Raw genomic sequence first — 15,697 nt, 5'->3', positions numbered from 1 at the left:
AAAGGTTGAATTGATTTTGTGCATTCTGGTACATTTTTGGTTCAAAAACGTAAAACAACCATATTTTAAATTTGTTAGAAATAAAATGGGAGTAGAATTGGGGATGCAAAACCTTTTTCTAGGCGAGCAAATGCCGACCCTGTACACCCACTGGCGCCACTACTGTCATTTACATATCGTTATATTATGCTATGTATGTTTTTATTACGTGTATTATGTAACACTATTACATAATATTCACTTGCTCAGACTAAGTGGATAATGAAACAAATGAAATATATTGAATAGTTATAGCGATGTAATATCCATTAAATGTTGCTTATAACATTTTAAAGCTTCGCCGCCCCCATAATCCGACATACAATCTCTAACACTTTACTGGCCACTTTCTTGCGTATTATTGACTTATTGAGAAAGGTCACAACGCCGATTTAAAGATTTAATTATGATTTCCTCCTGGAAGAGAAATTTTTCCTGTTTCAATAAAATAGACGAGGAAGGTTTTTTTAATGTAGGCAGCCCTTTAAAAATAATTTTTCTACATAGAATACAAAGAGATAATATTACGGATAATTCATAACAGCTAATTCATTTTTAATTTATTCGACTCGCATGTATTTGACAATAGTCCACCACTTAAGGTCGTACTTAGCAAAGTACACGAACTAACTGAACACTACGCAGTAATCAACAGCAACTAGGGTTACTTATATTCGTATAATAATTTTCCTGTTTAAGGGGACATTCCGTTTCTTTTGTTGGTGGAAATTTTGTTCTGGTCAAATTTGTGAAAACTATACACAAAAATCTAGAGAAATGAGTTCCTTAACGTATCTGAAAGTTTCAAGTAAAACATCCAGCCGTTAATTTTGTACGCCAAAAAAGTTTATGTGATTTACGTGAACTTTTAAATTTCGTGATGCTTTTTCGAACTACTGTAAGGCTTTAAGGGGATTGTAAAGACGTTTTCTGGACATTTTATGTGTATCGGGAACATATTTGATTTCTATTTGGGACATTCCAATTCTTCGTCCGATGCCTATGTCAAACCGCTTAATTAGCAAATAGTACCCTCTGTAATTAACCCTTTTAAAACAAATTCAGTTTGATCAAGTAGATACAAAGATATAAATAAATATAAATATTTTAAGGTTTTTGAAAATGAAAATTTTGCATATTGTCCCTTTCAGCGCGCAAGTAAAATTGTTGCAAATTTATGTACTAAATGGCATTGTATTATCACCGATAAAAGGTGAAACAAGACGCAAATACTATTGTGTACTTGACGGCGATCACGGATGTAAAATGATATTTCATTATGTATAATCATATTGTCATTTCCATACAGCCAACGCCTATCAGTAGTATCTCTATATTTCGATAAGATGTCTATTTAAACTCTATTCTATATACTGGTAAATTGCTTTCGATGATAACCCGAATATCATTCATTGAAAATGCTTCGTCATACTTCCTCGACCATGTCAAAACCCGTATTCGTGATACGATGAGGCAAAGTCTGCTTATGACAGGAATTCAAAGCTTTTTACTTGCTCGATTAGCACAACTCTACCACTGACAATAGTGTACATATTGTTGGTGATTATTTTTCGGATTACAATACGTTATATTATTTGCAAACAAAATTGCACTTGAATATCAATATCATATATCAAGAAGATTAAAATATACGATATGGTCACGATTTTTAAGTCGTGATATTATTATCTATAAATACAACTTTCACAGTATTTCTTTCAAAAATATCCTTTTTGAAAAAGGGAAGTTACGTTTGATGTCACCAACTTCGTTTATATTTAATCTCAGAGTGTTAATCACGGTCTGAAAGTTTGAATATCTTTATGGGAGAATGGGAATGAGAAATATCTTTCATTCCCCAATCCAACATTTCTTCTATTGAACGTTTTGTCACCTTACAGAAGTTAGGCAGAAATTACTGAAACCTTTAAAAATGATTTATTGTTATTTATGAAAACGAAAATGCTAATACTTATATGAATAGAAAGTAGAGATGTTCCAATGACTAGTTAATACAAGTTTGTCTCACATGTCCACGCGGTAATCAATTCATAATAAGCTAACTTATAAGAGAATTACAAGCAAATTTCCTTTAGTGACCGATCAAGAAAGGTCAAAAGTCCTTTTTTGTTTATCAAGACTGAACATACATCATTACCAATTCTCTTGCCGGAACTGCGTCATTTCTGGAATTACAGGACGAATGTTCCAAATAGAAGTCAAAGGTGCCCCCGATACATTTAAGAGGGCTAGAGAACATATTTACAATCCCTTTAACCGAAGAACGTACACAATGAATTGTTGAAATTCTTAGACTGAGGGCAAATCTAGAACAACTGTTTTTGCCAGTTTGTCCTCTGTAAGGATATTTGGAGATTGCGATTTTTCCCCTTTTTGGAGGCTTGGCACAGATCAACAAGAAACTTAAATGCAGTTTTTCCGTCCCTGTCTGTCCATTGAAATTAGTTTATTACGGGCGAGTTTTGACCCAACAGGATTTAACAGTAATTAATTAGGTATTTTCAACATCAGTATATCTGTTTAGAGCTAAACAGTGATATATCCGGTTCTGGTGTCAAGCAATTAACATTTCAATAATGGTCTATAAGATTAGCTTGTCAGGCAAGATAATATACGCCCACTATCATGTTTACTCCTGAATAAAGATATTTGGCAGTACAGTAACAATCACCAGTATGATATTCAACCTTCAGTCATACACTTCTTTTGAATTTTTTGGGGCGAGACTGAATGATATTACCAAGTTTTGTCAAAATCTAGCTAAAATTGTTTTTTTAGTGTTTACGAGCTATAAATTGAAAGCCTTTTCAAGAACAAGGGCAATAACTCATACTAAATATTTTTCTATCCTTTTTATTTTCAATAGGGTTTATTGGCTGATAACAAACATTCACACCAGGTTTCGTCAAAATCTGCCTTCTAGAATGTTTATGAGCTATTTAATGTGGGCGTATAATAAAAGGATTCAATTATTTATTTGACGTTCACTATAAAGTTGGAAATATTTTTAAAGTGGATCAAATTAACGTTGTAGAGACAGAGTGAGTAACGCCTTTTTATTTTATTTTAATGGTTTATGAAACCTGAATTTTGTTAACTTAAGTTCACCGTCTCGTTTAAAAATATGTTGTAAATGTTTTAGAATGAAGCTGCTGATCTTCTTAACAGTTGTCGCCATCTTGGTTTCCCAGACACATAGCTGGTGGAGAGGAGGAAGACGAGCAGCTGAAAGCGTTGTTCGTTTTATACGGACTGGTGGAGGATTAGTGGATAAAGATCCCATTGGAAAGAGAGATGTGCACGCCTACATTGAAGGTGATCTATTAGAAAACGATAAAAAACGCGAAACTGATTGAAATTGGATGAAACCGGTAAGTTGCCCAGTTTGATGTTCGATCATCTTGTATTCCACTTTTTCGCTCGAAGGACTCAGGCAGGTAAATATAATTCATTTGCCATCTGTTTCCATGTTAAATCACGAAATTCAACCTTCTGTAACTTTTTTCAGAAATCTCGTTGAAAACTTTCCAATATGTCACATAAAATCCTGGCCGATACTTAGTTTCTAGAAAGAGGATTTCTAGATATAACACGGACTAGATTCATATACAATCATTTACATCAAAAGTAATAGTGATCTGAGTCCATGAACAGAGAGAAACAATTTGGAGTTATTTCCCCTGTATGCTGTATAATTCTATACATGATTTTATTAACTTAAATATGCTTCAATATTTTATTAGTTATAGATCTGGTAAATGTTCCAAGAATGAATAAAAAGAATCTTCTCAGTATTCATATTTTGGTGTCATGCGCATCACCTCGAACAGACAACATCCCACTCTATTAAAATACATGCTCAATTTTGTATGTTTTATTCATTTTTCCAGGGAGGGTCGATGCCCAAGTGACCCCACTTACCACATATTGCGGAAAAGCTCATTTGAGGCGACACAAGCAAACATGATATTTCCTCGTTTTTTATTCGCCAAACCGTATGATTGATTTTGACACTTCCCTATGTGTCAACTCCATTAATTGTTGGGATTGTTGAATCGAAATGGTGATTATGGTGTTATAACACAGCTTACTGTGAAGTGGGATATAGATTACAAAACAAATACCACAAAACCTAGCAATGGAAGTTAAAATTTTATTGACAGAAATACAATATTATATAACTTGATACAAACATATTAGTAGACTATTGCTTGTCCTTAAAGAACGCCTGCGTTCAGACAGCACAAAACGATTAACAACATAAGTATCGAAAATGTTCGGATGCACTAAGGAGCCAAATTCAACACGAACTCAATCAGAACGCATATTCGAAGTCTATCCAATGAAATCTGGTTGTTATATGCGGATGTTGATCTTAATTGGATACAATTCGCAAAACGCCAAATTCCGTTCGCGATGAACATTCTGTGTAGGTGAATAGGTGTATTCGAATGGTTTGACGATTCATATTCTAAACCTATCATTTTGAATAAACTAGTGCAACGTGTAAGTAAATAAGTATTAAGCTTATTTCTAAACCATTTTATCCCACAATGCACCAAATATATCCCTCAGTATACAAATGACATAATGATTATTTAAGCATTATTTTAGCCCCATAACGAATATTAGTGAAGTACAAAATCTTATTTTGAAATTTTAGAGAAAAAAAATTCATGGTAGAAATGAACCAATCAAAATCATATATTATATGGAATTCTTAATTTTAATGAAAAGTTAAATACAAATATTGAAAATTTGTTAATGTAAATATTATTAGAAAGCACTTGGGTTAGAATTCGAAACAAAATTAGTATAGTGAATAATACAAAATTATTTTTTTTAAAAAAATAAACAACGAAAGTTGAATGTTATTTACAATATGCTGCCCTCCTTAAACCTCATATATGGCACGAAAAGTATAAATAGTAACACATATTAACCAATCATTGAGCACTTGTTACCCGTTTTTGAGCAAGAAAGATACGGCAACCTAGTATTACAAAGTTTCCAGTTATATCCACTAAATCGTCTAGAGCACTGTTCTAATTGTCGTAGAATCTCGAAATGGAATGGAATTTACCAAATTAACATATTCAAGTGTTCACAGAACAATAGCTGAGTATAGATGCATTAAAGATGCCGATGAAATTTACAACATTCAAATAATTTAAATTCAGTTTTCCTAAATGACATTTTGATTCTTTGATCACAGTCTTTGATTATTTAACACTCAAATTCCGAACGTGATCCTTACTGCGACCAGAGTGTTGGCACAATTAATATGCGTGACGCATCACCTGAACAGTGAAATAGACATTGGAACACCGGGAAAACTGGAAGACAATCGGGAATATTGAAAAGTCTTTGGTAGAATTATTCTGCTGAGATCATTTCCTGCAATAAAAAGGTAAATTTCGGGATATCAAATCAAGCCCACATTAATGTTTTTTTTCTATCGAATACTTATTCCAATCAATTAAAGCTAGAATAAAACAAAACAATTTTTCTCATAAAATCGCAGTTGATGTAATCTCACGAACATATGATATTACTAGAACGGCATTATCTTTTAGTTTTAACAGCCACACCCCCCTGAAAAATTATGATTAGCTCGTCCTTAATGTCAAAATATGCATGGTCATTCAAAGGTTGTCATTCAGAAAAATTTATTCGTCTGCTTATCGAAAACACTACATTTTTGTGAAGAAATTCAAACTTGAAACTTACCTAATATTTAAGCATGGGTTCCCATAGCAGGGTCGTTATAAATATCGAGAGGCTGTATTGAAATTCTGGGTCTGTCGATATACTACATTAAAAAAAAGCGGAAAATATATTTTTGAACAATTGTCGTATTTGTATCTATTCTCATAAATGTGATATAGTTAAGTGTATTTGACACAAAACATTATTTCCAGTAAAATATATGTACAATGGTATCAGGAGAAATGCGGAAGTGGTCCTCTTTCGATTTCAGTTGTACCTCTGTTTCGAATACAGTGAGGTTACACAAACACTTACCATATTTGAAATACCAAGATTTGAACTTTGATCTAAGTAGCCCTGCATCAGATTATCATCATCACCGTAGTAACTGTATTCCATATCCCTAAAATTAATAAATATAATAATAAAAACTTACTGTAAGAGTACAATCATCTTCAGTGGATGTGTTGGTCAACGGTTGACATAATAAAAAGAAGCAAAAATGTATCCATTACCCACAATTACTCTAAACAATGACCGGATAAATGATTCTTATTTAATATTAAATTGACTTACTTTTCACTTCTCTTTCTACAGAAGACAATGAAGAAGAAACATGAGGCAAGAGCTGCTATAGCAAGTAGTGTGCCAACAGTTATTCCTACAACTTCAGCTGTAGATAGTTCACCGCTGGTAACTGGTTCTTCTTTTTCACAAAACACTCCACTATTTTTAGTTCCACATCTGAAAATTGAGCAATGTTGTTGATGAAATGAACTGATCTTTCACTTCCTACTAGTGTATATACTATGTTTATAAGTATCAATATGCAAACTTCACTTTCAATTTTGATTTGAATAAATAATAAGACCACTTACTGGCAATAAGGTTGATTGTCACCATCAAGAGTACAGATAGCTCCATTCTGGCATAGTTCATTCAATTTGGAGGCGTAACAGGCGTGGACACAACTTCCTTCGTACTCTCCAGTTGTGGTCTTGCCGGGAGAACATATATAACCAGGATCACAAGGTTGATCACTCTCACAGACATCGGATAAGAGAATGTCAACTGAAAATTTAGAACAGATGTATGAAATCTTCGAAAACTTTCATAATACGACAGAAATTTATCCGCTGAAGGCTCATCATAAGGAAAGTTCGGAAGGTATTTCATAATAAGATGACTACAAAGATTAAGTTTCACTCTGTTTTACGACCTGGTACAACACGCGATGTTCAATTACACAATTCAATTGTTCAAATTGAACAAATTCGGTTTACGTCCAAAGGGGTCGGATGCGAAATATCTGAGATTATGAATTATAGGCTACTGATAACGCTGATAATTTTGAAGAACTTACGTTTTGTGATGAAGTCGTCGACCTTGATATCAATTGGTAATGTTTTACTGCCAGAAATCTCATCAGTGCTGCTGAAAACGTCTCCAGCTTGTCTCAGTGTGGTGGTATAATTTTCTTTTCTTTCTTCTGGGTTAGATCCCAAAGCACCAATAGTATTACCATCCAAAACGATGTCAAACTTAGCTTGTGGACGATTTTTGCTATAATTGATATTTTAATTGATGTTGTAGACAACGAAAAACAACTGGAAAGTGTTGGGCGATCTCAATCCAAGACACAGAAGTTGAATGACTATTCATGTTACGAAGAACAAAATTTGTCCTTACTTTCTCCACATTCTTCGACAATGCCATTTAAAACAGTGGGCACTACTATCAGAAGTCATATGACCCGATAGAGTTGATTGTACGTAAACACACCAGGAAAAATTTTATTCTTACCTGTCCAAGGTGATATCATCGGTACTAACTTTGATATATTTAAATCCAGGCATAAAACTGAATCGTTTCGTTAACTGAAATTATACAAATAGCCATGATGATCTTATTCAACTTATGATTTTTAGACATGCTATATGATGCCATTGTAAAATAACCGATTGAAATGTATTTACAGTGAAAGTTATGTTGGGACAGAATCAATTTGGATTGTTGAAATCACTGTAGTGGATGAAGAACATATGGTACGTTCGTACGTCGAATAATCCTGATAATATAAGTTCCTAACACTTTATTTGTGCCAACTGAAATAACTGTTTACCTCTGTTTCGAAATCTGTACGTAATTTAAGTTTTTCTGCATCCGTCAAAGAACCATCAGTATCAGAATCTTCCAGTGTGATGGCCAATTCGATGGAAAATTCGGGATTTTCTGCAGTAAAGAATATTTTAAATATCCATGAATAATATGATATTATCGTAGTTTGTCTTGGAATTCCGAAATGCTCACGTCTAATGGAGCATTACAAAGTTTCTTATTTAATAAACAAATATCAATGAAAAATATAATAGTTCTAAAGATTCGAAAGATTCGAAACCATTCCTTGTCAAGTTCCATAGCTTTTTAATCATGATATAGTCAATGTTCGTCAAGTTCGAGAGGTCGGTGACCAGGTCATTGATAAGTTTCAGAGCTCGGAATTGAAGCCCGGTTCCAAGTTGATTAAAGTTTAGAAAGCACATCAATGCCAGGTTTAATAGCTAGTCACCAACAGGTAATTATTTTCATAATTTGGTGCAATCATAAATTATATCTGGTGGTGTCTTACCGTTCGTTGTAGTACTCTCTTCGAAAAACCCTAAAATATAAGTGTGAAAAATAAATCAATTACAAATACAAATATATAGTCTATTTTATGAATTTATGATTGTCTAATGAGCCTGCGTTCCTTATATTTGAACGATTAGCTGAAGTTCGTGATCATTCGATCCTCCGAAGCGCTTACATAAAAATGTAAGTATTATATATGTGTTTCCTACACTTAAACGAGATAACTAACTTACCGGCCCCGGATCCGCCGTCAGATGGGGCAACCTGTCGTCTGTATCTATTTATAGATTCATCACTTATAGATCGTAATATATCATCATCCGACTCTTCTTCTTCCGACTCTAGGAATAATAATAATAATAATACGTTTTGCGAATATCGTTCTAAAATTACAGAAACCACATACGTCAAATTGGAGATTGAAAGGATACAAACAGAAGCATTAAGTGACCAAAGGCTAAAAGTTCTTATATGAATATCTTTCATTTAAACATATGTTTATAAAAAAAACGATACCCGATGTTTTTTATACACACATTTATAAAAACGAGTTCATCACAACATCAGGTAGATGCACACACATACGAGTTAAATTAAGCACGAATCATCAGATGTGTCATTATTCTAAATGTATATTTTCACTTTGTAAATGAGCCCAATCTGCTGTATTCAATTAAGTCCCTAATATACTGAGTAAATAAGGAGACGTTCACAAATCAAACAACCATGTAATATTGCTCTTTACTTTCATATATGCCTGAGTTAGAGTAAAAAGAAATAATAAAAAAAAATAGCGTACAATATGGGGCGTAGACGATAAAAATTATGTTATTATGTGAAATGCTAATGTCATCAATAAGCTTTTGCAGATAAAATTCAGCATAATCTAAAATTGATATATTTCGTTTTGCAATGTCAAACGGACATAAAGTGAAACTATTCAAAGTACTTTAATATTTAAGTAGGTATAAAGATACAAAAGCCGTGTTATCCCGTACCACAAAATATATAAGATCGTAAATGATGGTATCATGACGTTTACACCATGTTTCTACAGCCACGACAATCACGGTTCAAGTCACAGTTGGAAAACAGGATGAACGTGAGAAAACGTGGGGAGACGGGATAGACAAACGTAACAGACCGTAATTGCCGTGGATGCCGGGGCCAGATTTTTAAACTGTCACGTTTCTTACTGCAAGCTAGGGTCAACGATTTGCAGGCCGGGACATTACGGTACGCTGAGTTCTGCTACGATGCGAGTGGTCATGAGAGGTGTATAAACCGCGAGGAAACTTAGCACAACCTTACAAAACTTGGATATTGAAACAACAATGACCAAAATCTCATGAACTACTACGTTTCGGGCAAACGGGGCTGTCGTAGCCGCCAGGAACATACTGTAAACGTCGAACAGACTAAATGGGATGGACACGTGTACGTATGGCACATCTCGCCCAAAAGGTCCTAGTGTTCGAAGTGCAGCAATGGTCCACACCTTAGGCAGTCTTATTTCGTGAAAATTCCAATTTGCTGCTATCGACTGAAAACCGTAACATATAATTTATAGACAGGGAACATAATGTATACTTTCCGAATTCGGCGAATGGTGAGGGATTGTGGGTATTATATAAAAAATCGCTTGGATTCTTCGATTTTCTCTTGTCGTACTCAGTAGGCTACAAATGGTTAAATAAATCCAATTTACCTTGAATGTGGCTGTTGGCTTGTTGGGTCGAGAGTTCGTTGTTATGAGTGGCAGAATTAATATAGTGATTGTCGATGACTGATTCTGGGCGACCAGCACCTAGAGATTTTGGAGTGATGGCTAATAACAGGTTTTCTTTGGCTAGCAAACATTTCACATCTTTTTCCTTGCAGGGTTGATTAACTGTTGTCTTTGTAAGACTTTGTTTAGCTGCAGAAATAATGGAAAAATTGTATTCAGTAGCCATAGCATGAGAAATAAGTATCACCGCTCCCTTCACGACATACCAAAACTAACCGTTGTCCCAACGGAATGCTGAATTTTATGTAATGTAAACGGACAGCCGCTACCTTTTCTCCCGAAGTGCTACTGTTAAGCACATTTAGTTGATCACATAAGGCTAATTTCACATTCTTTCTTATCGTAGGCTGATAGTTATAAAGGTTAGATCAAATTGTCCGTTTAATGTATATGATATCGGTTTATGAGGCAGAAGCTGTTCGTGCATACTTAAGCAAGAGTACACAAGACGCAGTGGTCTTGTAGGTAGTGAGTAGTATTAGACAGTAGGGTGCCAACCATGACCTTTACGAACAAAACGTCTCGTCTCACAAAATTTAGTAACATACAAACCTTTAGGATTTGAAACAGATTTGGGTTTGACTGGGTTTGGCGGAATAGTTTGCTTTGATTTCACAGGCAACAGTTCCTTCGAAGAAAATTCATCTTCCAAGGACGGGGGCGATTGTCTCTTTTCGTTAGTATTGTCTATATTTTTACTAGATTGCACAAGTTCTGAAAAAAAGAAAACGGAAAACATTAAATACACGGACATGAGCAAAATTAGTCAAGATATCTTTTCTCTGCAATTTCAACATTTAAAAAATCTCAGAGTGACGGTCAAATTCAAATTGATATCTTGTATCGTTAAATTGATCTCGTTTGTTAATCGAAAAACTTTTTTTCACGAAAGGCGGAGCAAAAACGTTGCTATTTAAATGAATGCGGACAATAAATAAGTTTGACATGGGGTAAATTGTAAGCGTAATAATGGACGCACTATTCCTTGTCAAACTTATCTTCCGAATTGGACATTTATTAAGCGTTTAACACCAAAGAATGTGTTTGTATTTGGCTTCGTAAGAGTGACCGATCACCACATTCCGAGCATCGTGAAAACCAATGTTCAATATAAAGTGTTTTATCCATTGCATTTCAAAGATTCAAGTATATTATCTGCAAGCTTCTATAATGTTCGTTCGTCATAATATTGTTTGCCTATTACGCATATCAAGACATGAGAAGTGTGTTGACATGCAGATTTTCAACGCGTCTGAAATTGTTTTTAAGAAATATTTCCTTATTGGTTGCGGAACCAGAAACGGAAGCGTATTTAGTGAGTAGGGCTATTTCATGTGGAAATGGGAGTCATAACTGGATTTCAAAGTCAAACTCTGCTTTACTTTATTTATGCTTACCTGGTTTTGATTGGTCAATATGGGGTTTTAAGGGGGAAGTTACTTTAACCGGTTTCGATTTTGCAATAGTCTTTGTTTTAACCGGTATGAGTAACTCTTGTGACATGAATTCGACGTCATCCTTGAGTGAATTGACTTCATCATGAATGATCCACTTAGATTGGTCAGCTGAAAAAAATAAGAAAGAAAAACATGAAAATTTTTTAAAACGATTGAGTTTCTACCATTTCAAAATTAGCGTCTCCTAAGTAATAACTTATATATATTTTAAAAAGTTAAAAGAAAATATAAAACTATGTTTTCAATTGTTTGATTATTATTTTATTTGTACAGGTTTAAATATTGAAATATTACATAAACACATGACACTTACCGAAAACGTTTACGAAGTAAGCCGCTATTAGCAGTGATATCCGTAAATTCATCGAAAATTCTATCAAAAATAAATAATATTAATCCAATTAATATTTAAATAACGTAACACAGTGTTAAATTTCCTTATTTTCATATCCACAAAATTATCCACACAAAAATGAAATTATTAGCACTAAAGGACACTTTTCACGACAAGCGGACATTCTATAATGTTACTAGGGCAGTGTAAAATAACGACACTATGAAATAATATTAATTACATTCAATTAGGAAATAACGTCAGTCAATACGCATGCGTGATAAATGACGTGGGCTGCTTAATTTGCATAATAACGGACCCTTAAAATCGTGATCGTTTCTTCACAAAACACGATAACGGCTAGTCTTGTACCCATTATTATTAAAAAATTAGCTTGGGCTATTGAATAAAAAGGCAATGGATAGGTGTGCCTATTCAATAGAAACGACTCCACCCAATTTTAACTAACAAAGTTGAAACGTTTAGTTTTTATTTGAAACCGTGGGATTGGGCTATACAATAAAATAGTGATAATGCCTTTGATCGGTCATATAAAATATTCCTAGTTTCGTATTATCTGTGGTTTTCACTCATGTACCCTAACTACACTAAGATATATAATTATGGATATTTTTATTTTTGGAAACAAAAAAGGCGTGAGAATCCGAGTAAAAGCACAAAAATGTGTGAAAATTGCTTCAAGGACATGGGCATCATGCCATTCGGAATTGAGTCCATTATGATATGAATTTGATCTGTTGAAAGGTCACTCCAAGAAAACTTAATACTTATCTACCACAGTTCTTGTTTAAAACATTTTTAACATCGCATCAGCTTTTTGAGGTATTTCTTAATGGCAAGATTTACCGTGATATTTGAAGAGTTGAGCAATATTCGAATCATTTATCGTTAGTTATACCTTGGCCGGAGTTATTCAAGCATGGCAAACACCCACCGAACAATAAATGTGTACGATCCTGGCCGTTAGGTGATAATTTTGTCAATGAAGTGAAATTTGTAAGAAATATATTAATATGTATATCATGTTTTCATAGACAATGTCATATAATAAATATATTAATCCATGTCTTTTTTACTTCTAAATCACTCTTTTATTTATTTGATTAATTTCTTTCTTTTTTAGTCCAAGTAATGTTGCTTATTTATATTCATTTGATTTGTTTAACCCTTATTTGTTGATAAATAAATTCTGTCCTTTTTACCCAATAACAACCAGGGTGGAGTAGAGTGGGTTAAATAATATGAGATATTTTACAATAATGATTTGTTTTGTTATGTGAGTATGGCTATAAAATATGGTGTTTACCTTGACGTTTGATACGCGTTTATTATATTCTTTTATTACAAATAATAGTCAGTATAATATATAACATATTGGGCGAAAAGAAATTATTTAAGGAGCAAGCTTCTACAGTTTATTTCATGTACCCAAACGTGCATTTTTTAATAGCAAAACTTAAGTTCGCGATACAATTATTTTCAATTCAGATGGTCCATAGTTACCAACTTTGTGGAAACACCATATCAACAATTTTATCGGGGTAAAATGTTGAGTTGTCTAAAATACCTTGGCAATTCCTGAGAAGCCTGGGTCAGTGGCGGAGTCAAAGGAGAGGGGAGGAGGAATCCCCCTAACTAACTAGGTTAGAAATTCGGGCAATCTTCGGACGTAAACCTGGCCTGGGTTACTGGTACCCATTGAAAAGCTTTCAATTCGTCTTGTTAATTTTGTCAAAGAATGCGAAGGTGTACCAAAAGGTTGTGTACAAACAAATGTTAAAAAAATCTTTATATAATTATGCTTTATATCATGTTGGTAAGTCAGTCCTATGAATAATCCTAAGATACGATACATTTCTGTGACAATCCTGATCACATGATCATGCAGTGCAATGTTATCAATTCCGATTGTAGTTTTGGTGATTTTGGCCGTGGCAATAAAATTGACAAAATTTGATTATAAACACTTTGGCTTTCAGTGCATAGCTCACACCCCTTATTTTCACCTCATTATAGATAGAGAAATTACACCGATTTAAAGGACCCTAAAACCAGATCTGTACTTTTTGAACCCATTATTAACATTGGGCTATTCATTTTTTATTATAATAAATTCTTAAATACGCATGTTATCAATTGTTCCAAATAAAATGGAGGCTTTAACATTTACTAGTATATAATTTGATACATATTGTAAATAGCATCAATGTTTGCTTTTGGCATCCTTAAAGCTTTACATTATCTAGTCCTTAAAGGGAAACTGTCTGCAATCAACGGAGCCAAAAATAGTTCGTCAAGCTAGTCGATCAAACCTTTATCAAAGGTCTCGGCCACACAAGAAACTTGCCATCATTATTATACTAAATATGGCTACAAATCTATCTCATCGAACGATTAGGAAATGGAAATCGATATTGTTTATATATTAATTCGTCATTTAGCTCCTGTTGTCAATTATTTGAATCTGTTTTGATAAATGCTAAAATGCACCAAATTCCATGCATTTTCTGCCCTCCGAATATTCATCCGTATTTATTTCATTTCATAGTGTTTCGTGTTATGATTTTCAAATACAATGCTTTTCCATATTTTGCTTTACTGAAATAAAATTTTAAATCGCACGACAAACTTGTATTTTAAAGCTAAATTATGTTAGCAGTTGTCCTAACAGTCCACTACTGTTCGGTGTTGACCTAATAATATTAAGTATTTTTTGAAATAAAAAACAAGCTAATGGGAAACATTTCGACCATGGAAATTCGGTTAAATCAGTTAAAACCTCTATAGTATGTTTGTCAATTTTTCACGCTTGAGTCCAAAAGTAGTCAATTAATCGTAAAAATTTGGCCCTACTATGGATCAATACCGTGTGTAGTCAACATAAAGATTACATTGAACATAATAGCGGTGGACTATCCTTTATATATGCTTCAAATTGTTTATATTGAGTATCCCGCTGTCAGTGTCCGCTAGTGAAAGTTACAAAAAATGTAAATTTGACATCTTGCATCGCGACTAGACATGCTTTTTTGCATTGCTTGCCATGCAAACAAATGCAATCTTCGAACGAGACTTGCGGTGTAGAAAATTAAGACAGGGCACAGATCGAGAGGAATATAAGTGGGTTGTACGGGTCTAGGGACAGGGACCTATAGGGCATGGTCAAAAATAATCAAAATTGTGGTTAAAAGAGTTCCGAGTTAATCGGCAAAATGTGAAAACTATCTATATCGACATCTACCAATTTCGTCAAGAACTGACACGACACAACCTTGGATAATATACGCTTAATTTCCCACTAAACTCCTCTGCCCATCATCTACAATTAATAACAGTTCAAATCCTTATACAGTTAAAATACTTTTCCGCTTCGTTGATGTCGTTGAAGGATATACCATGAATTAAACGAATAAGAGACACACCTGTTTAGATTGATATAAATGGACAGTACAGAAAGACATACCTGTAGTAGACATTTCATAAGCCTATCTCACCGTTTTACTTTTTTATAAGAATTTAAAAAACTCACCAATGATGCAATCCTATCATGTGAAAGAAATTTAGGAAAGGTTTGATAAATCACTAGTGTTTTGTTTTTTTGTAATTCCACTGGAAAGTACAATACTAATTAATTTATTGTGCACTACTACATCATTTTTCTTATAAATCGTTTCAAAATGCAATGCAAATTTTAAG

At 33.7% G+C, this 15,697-nt stretch overlaps 1 protein-coding gene across 1 annotated transcript; it reads right to left on the bottom strand.

Moving 5' to 3' along the window:
• Positions 1-5,237: 5,237 nt before the first annotated feature.
• LOTGIDRAFT_236975 (hypothetical protein) lies at positions 5,238-15,477 on the bottom strand (the record flags this gene model as incomplete). Its single annotated transcript, XM_009068589.1, has 15 exons — positions 5,238-5,457; positions 5,791-5,872; positions 6,085-6,172; positions 6,346-6,513; positions 6,648-6,840; positions 7,133-7,332; positions 7,573-7,646; positions 7,892-8,001; positions 8,399-8,428; positions 8,634-8,741; positions 10,109-10,318; positions 10,742-10,903; positions 11,587-11,754; positions 11,960-12,019; positions 15,465-15,477. The coding sequence occupies 14 exons, from the start codon at positions 15,475-15,477 to the stop codon at positions 5,798-5,800; spliced, it is 1,659 nt and encodes a 552-aa protein (XP_009066837.1). The 3' UTR covers positions 5,238-5,457; positions 5,791-5,797.
• Between the last annotated feature and the right edge of the window lie 220 nt (positions 15,478-15,697).

The sequence above is a fragment of the Lottia gigantea genome (genome assembly GCF_000327385.1).
Source record: "Lottia gigantea unplaced genomic scaffold LOTGIsca_91, whole genome shotgun sequence".
Classification (NCBI taxonomy): Eukaryota; Metazoa; Mollusca; class Gastropoda; family Lottiidae; genus Lottia; species Lottia gigantea.
Note: the sequence above shows the minus strand (reverse complement) of the source record. Positions and strands in the feature narration are given on the sequence as shown.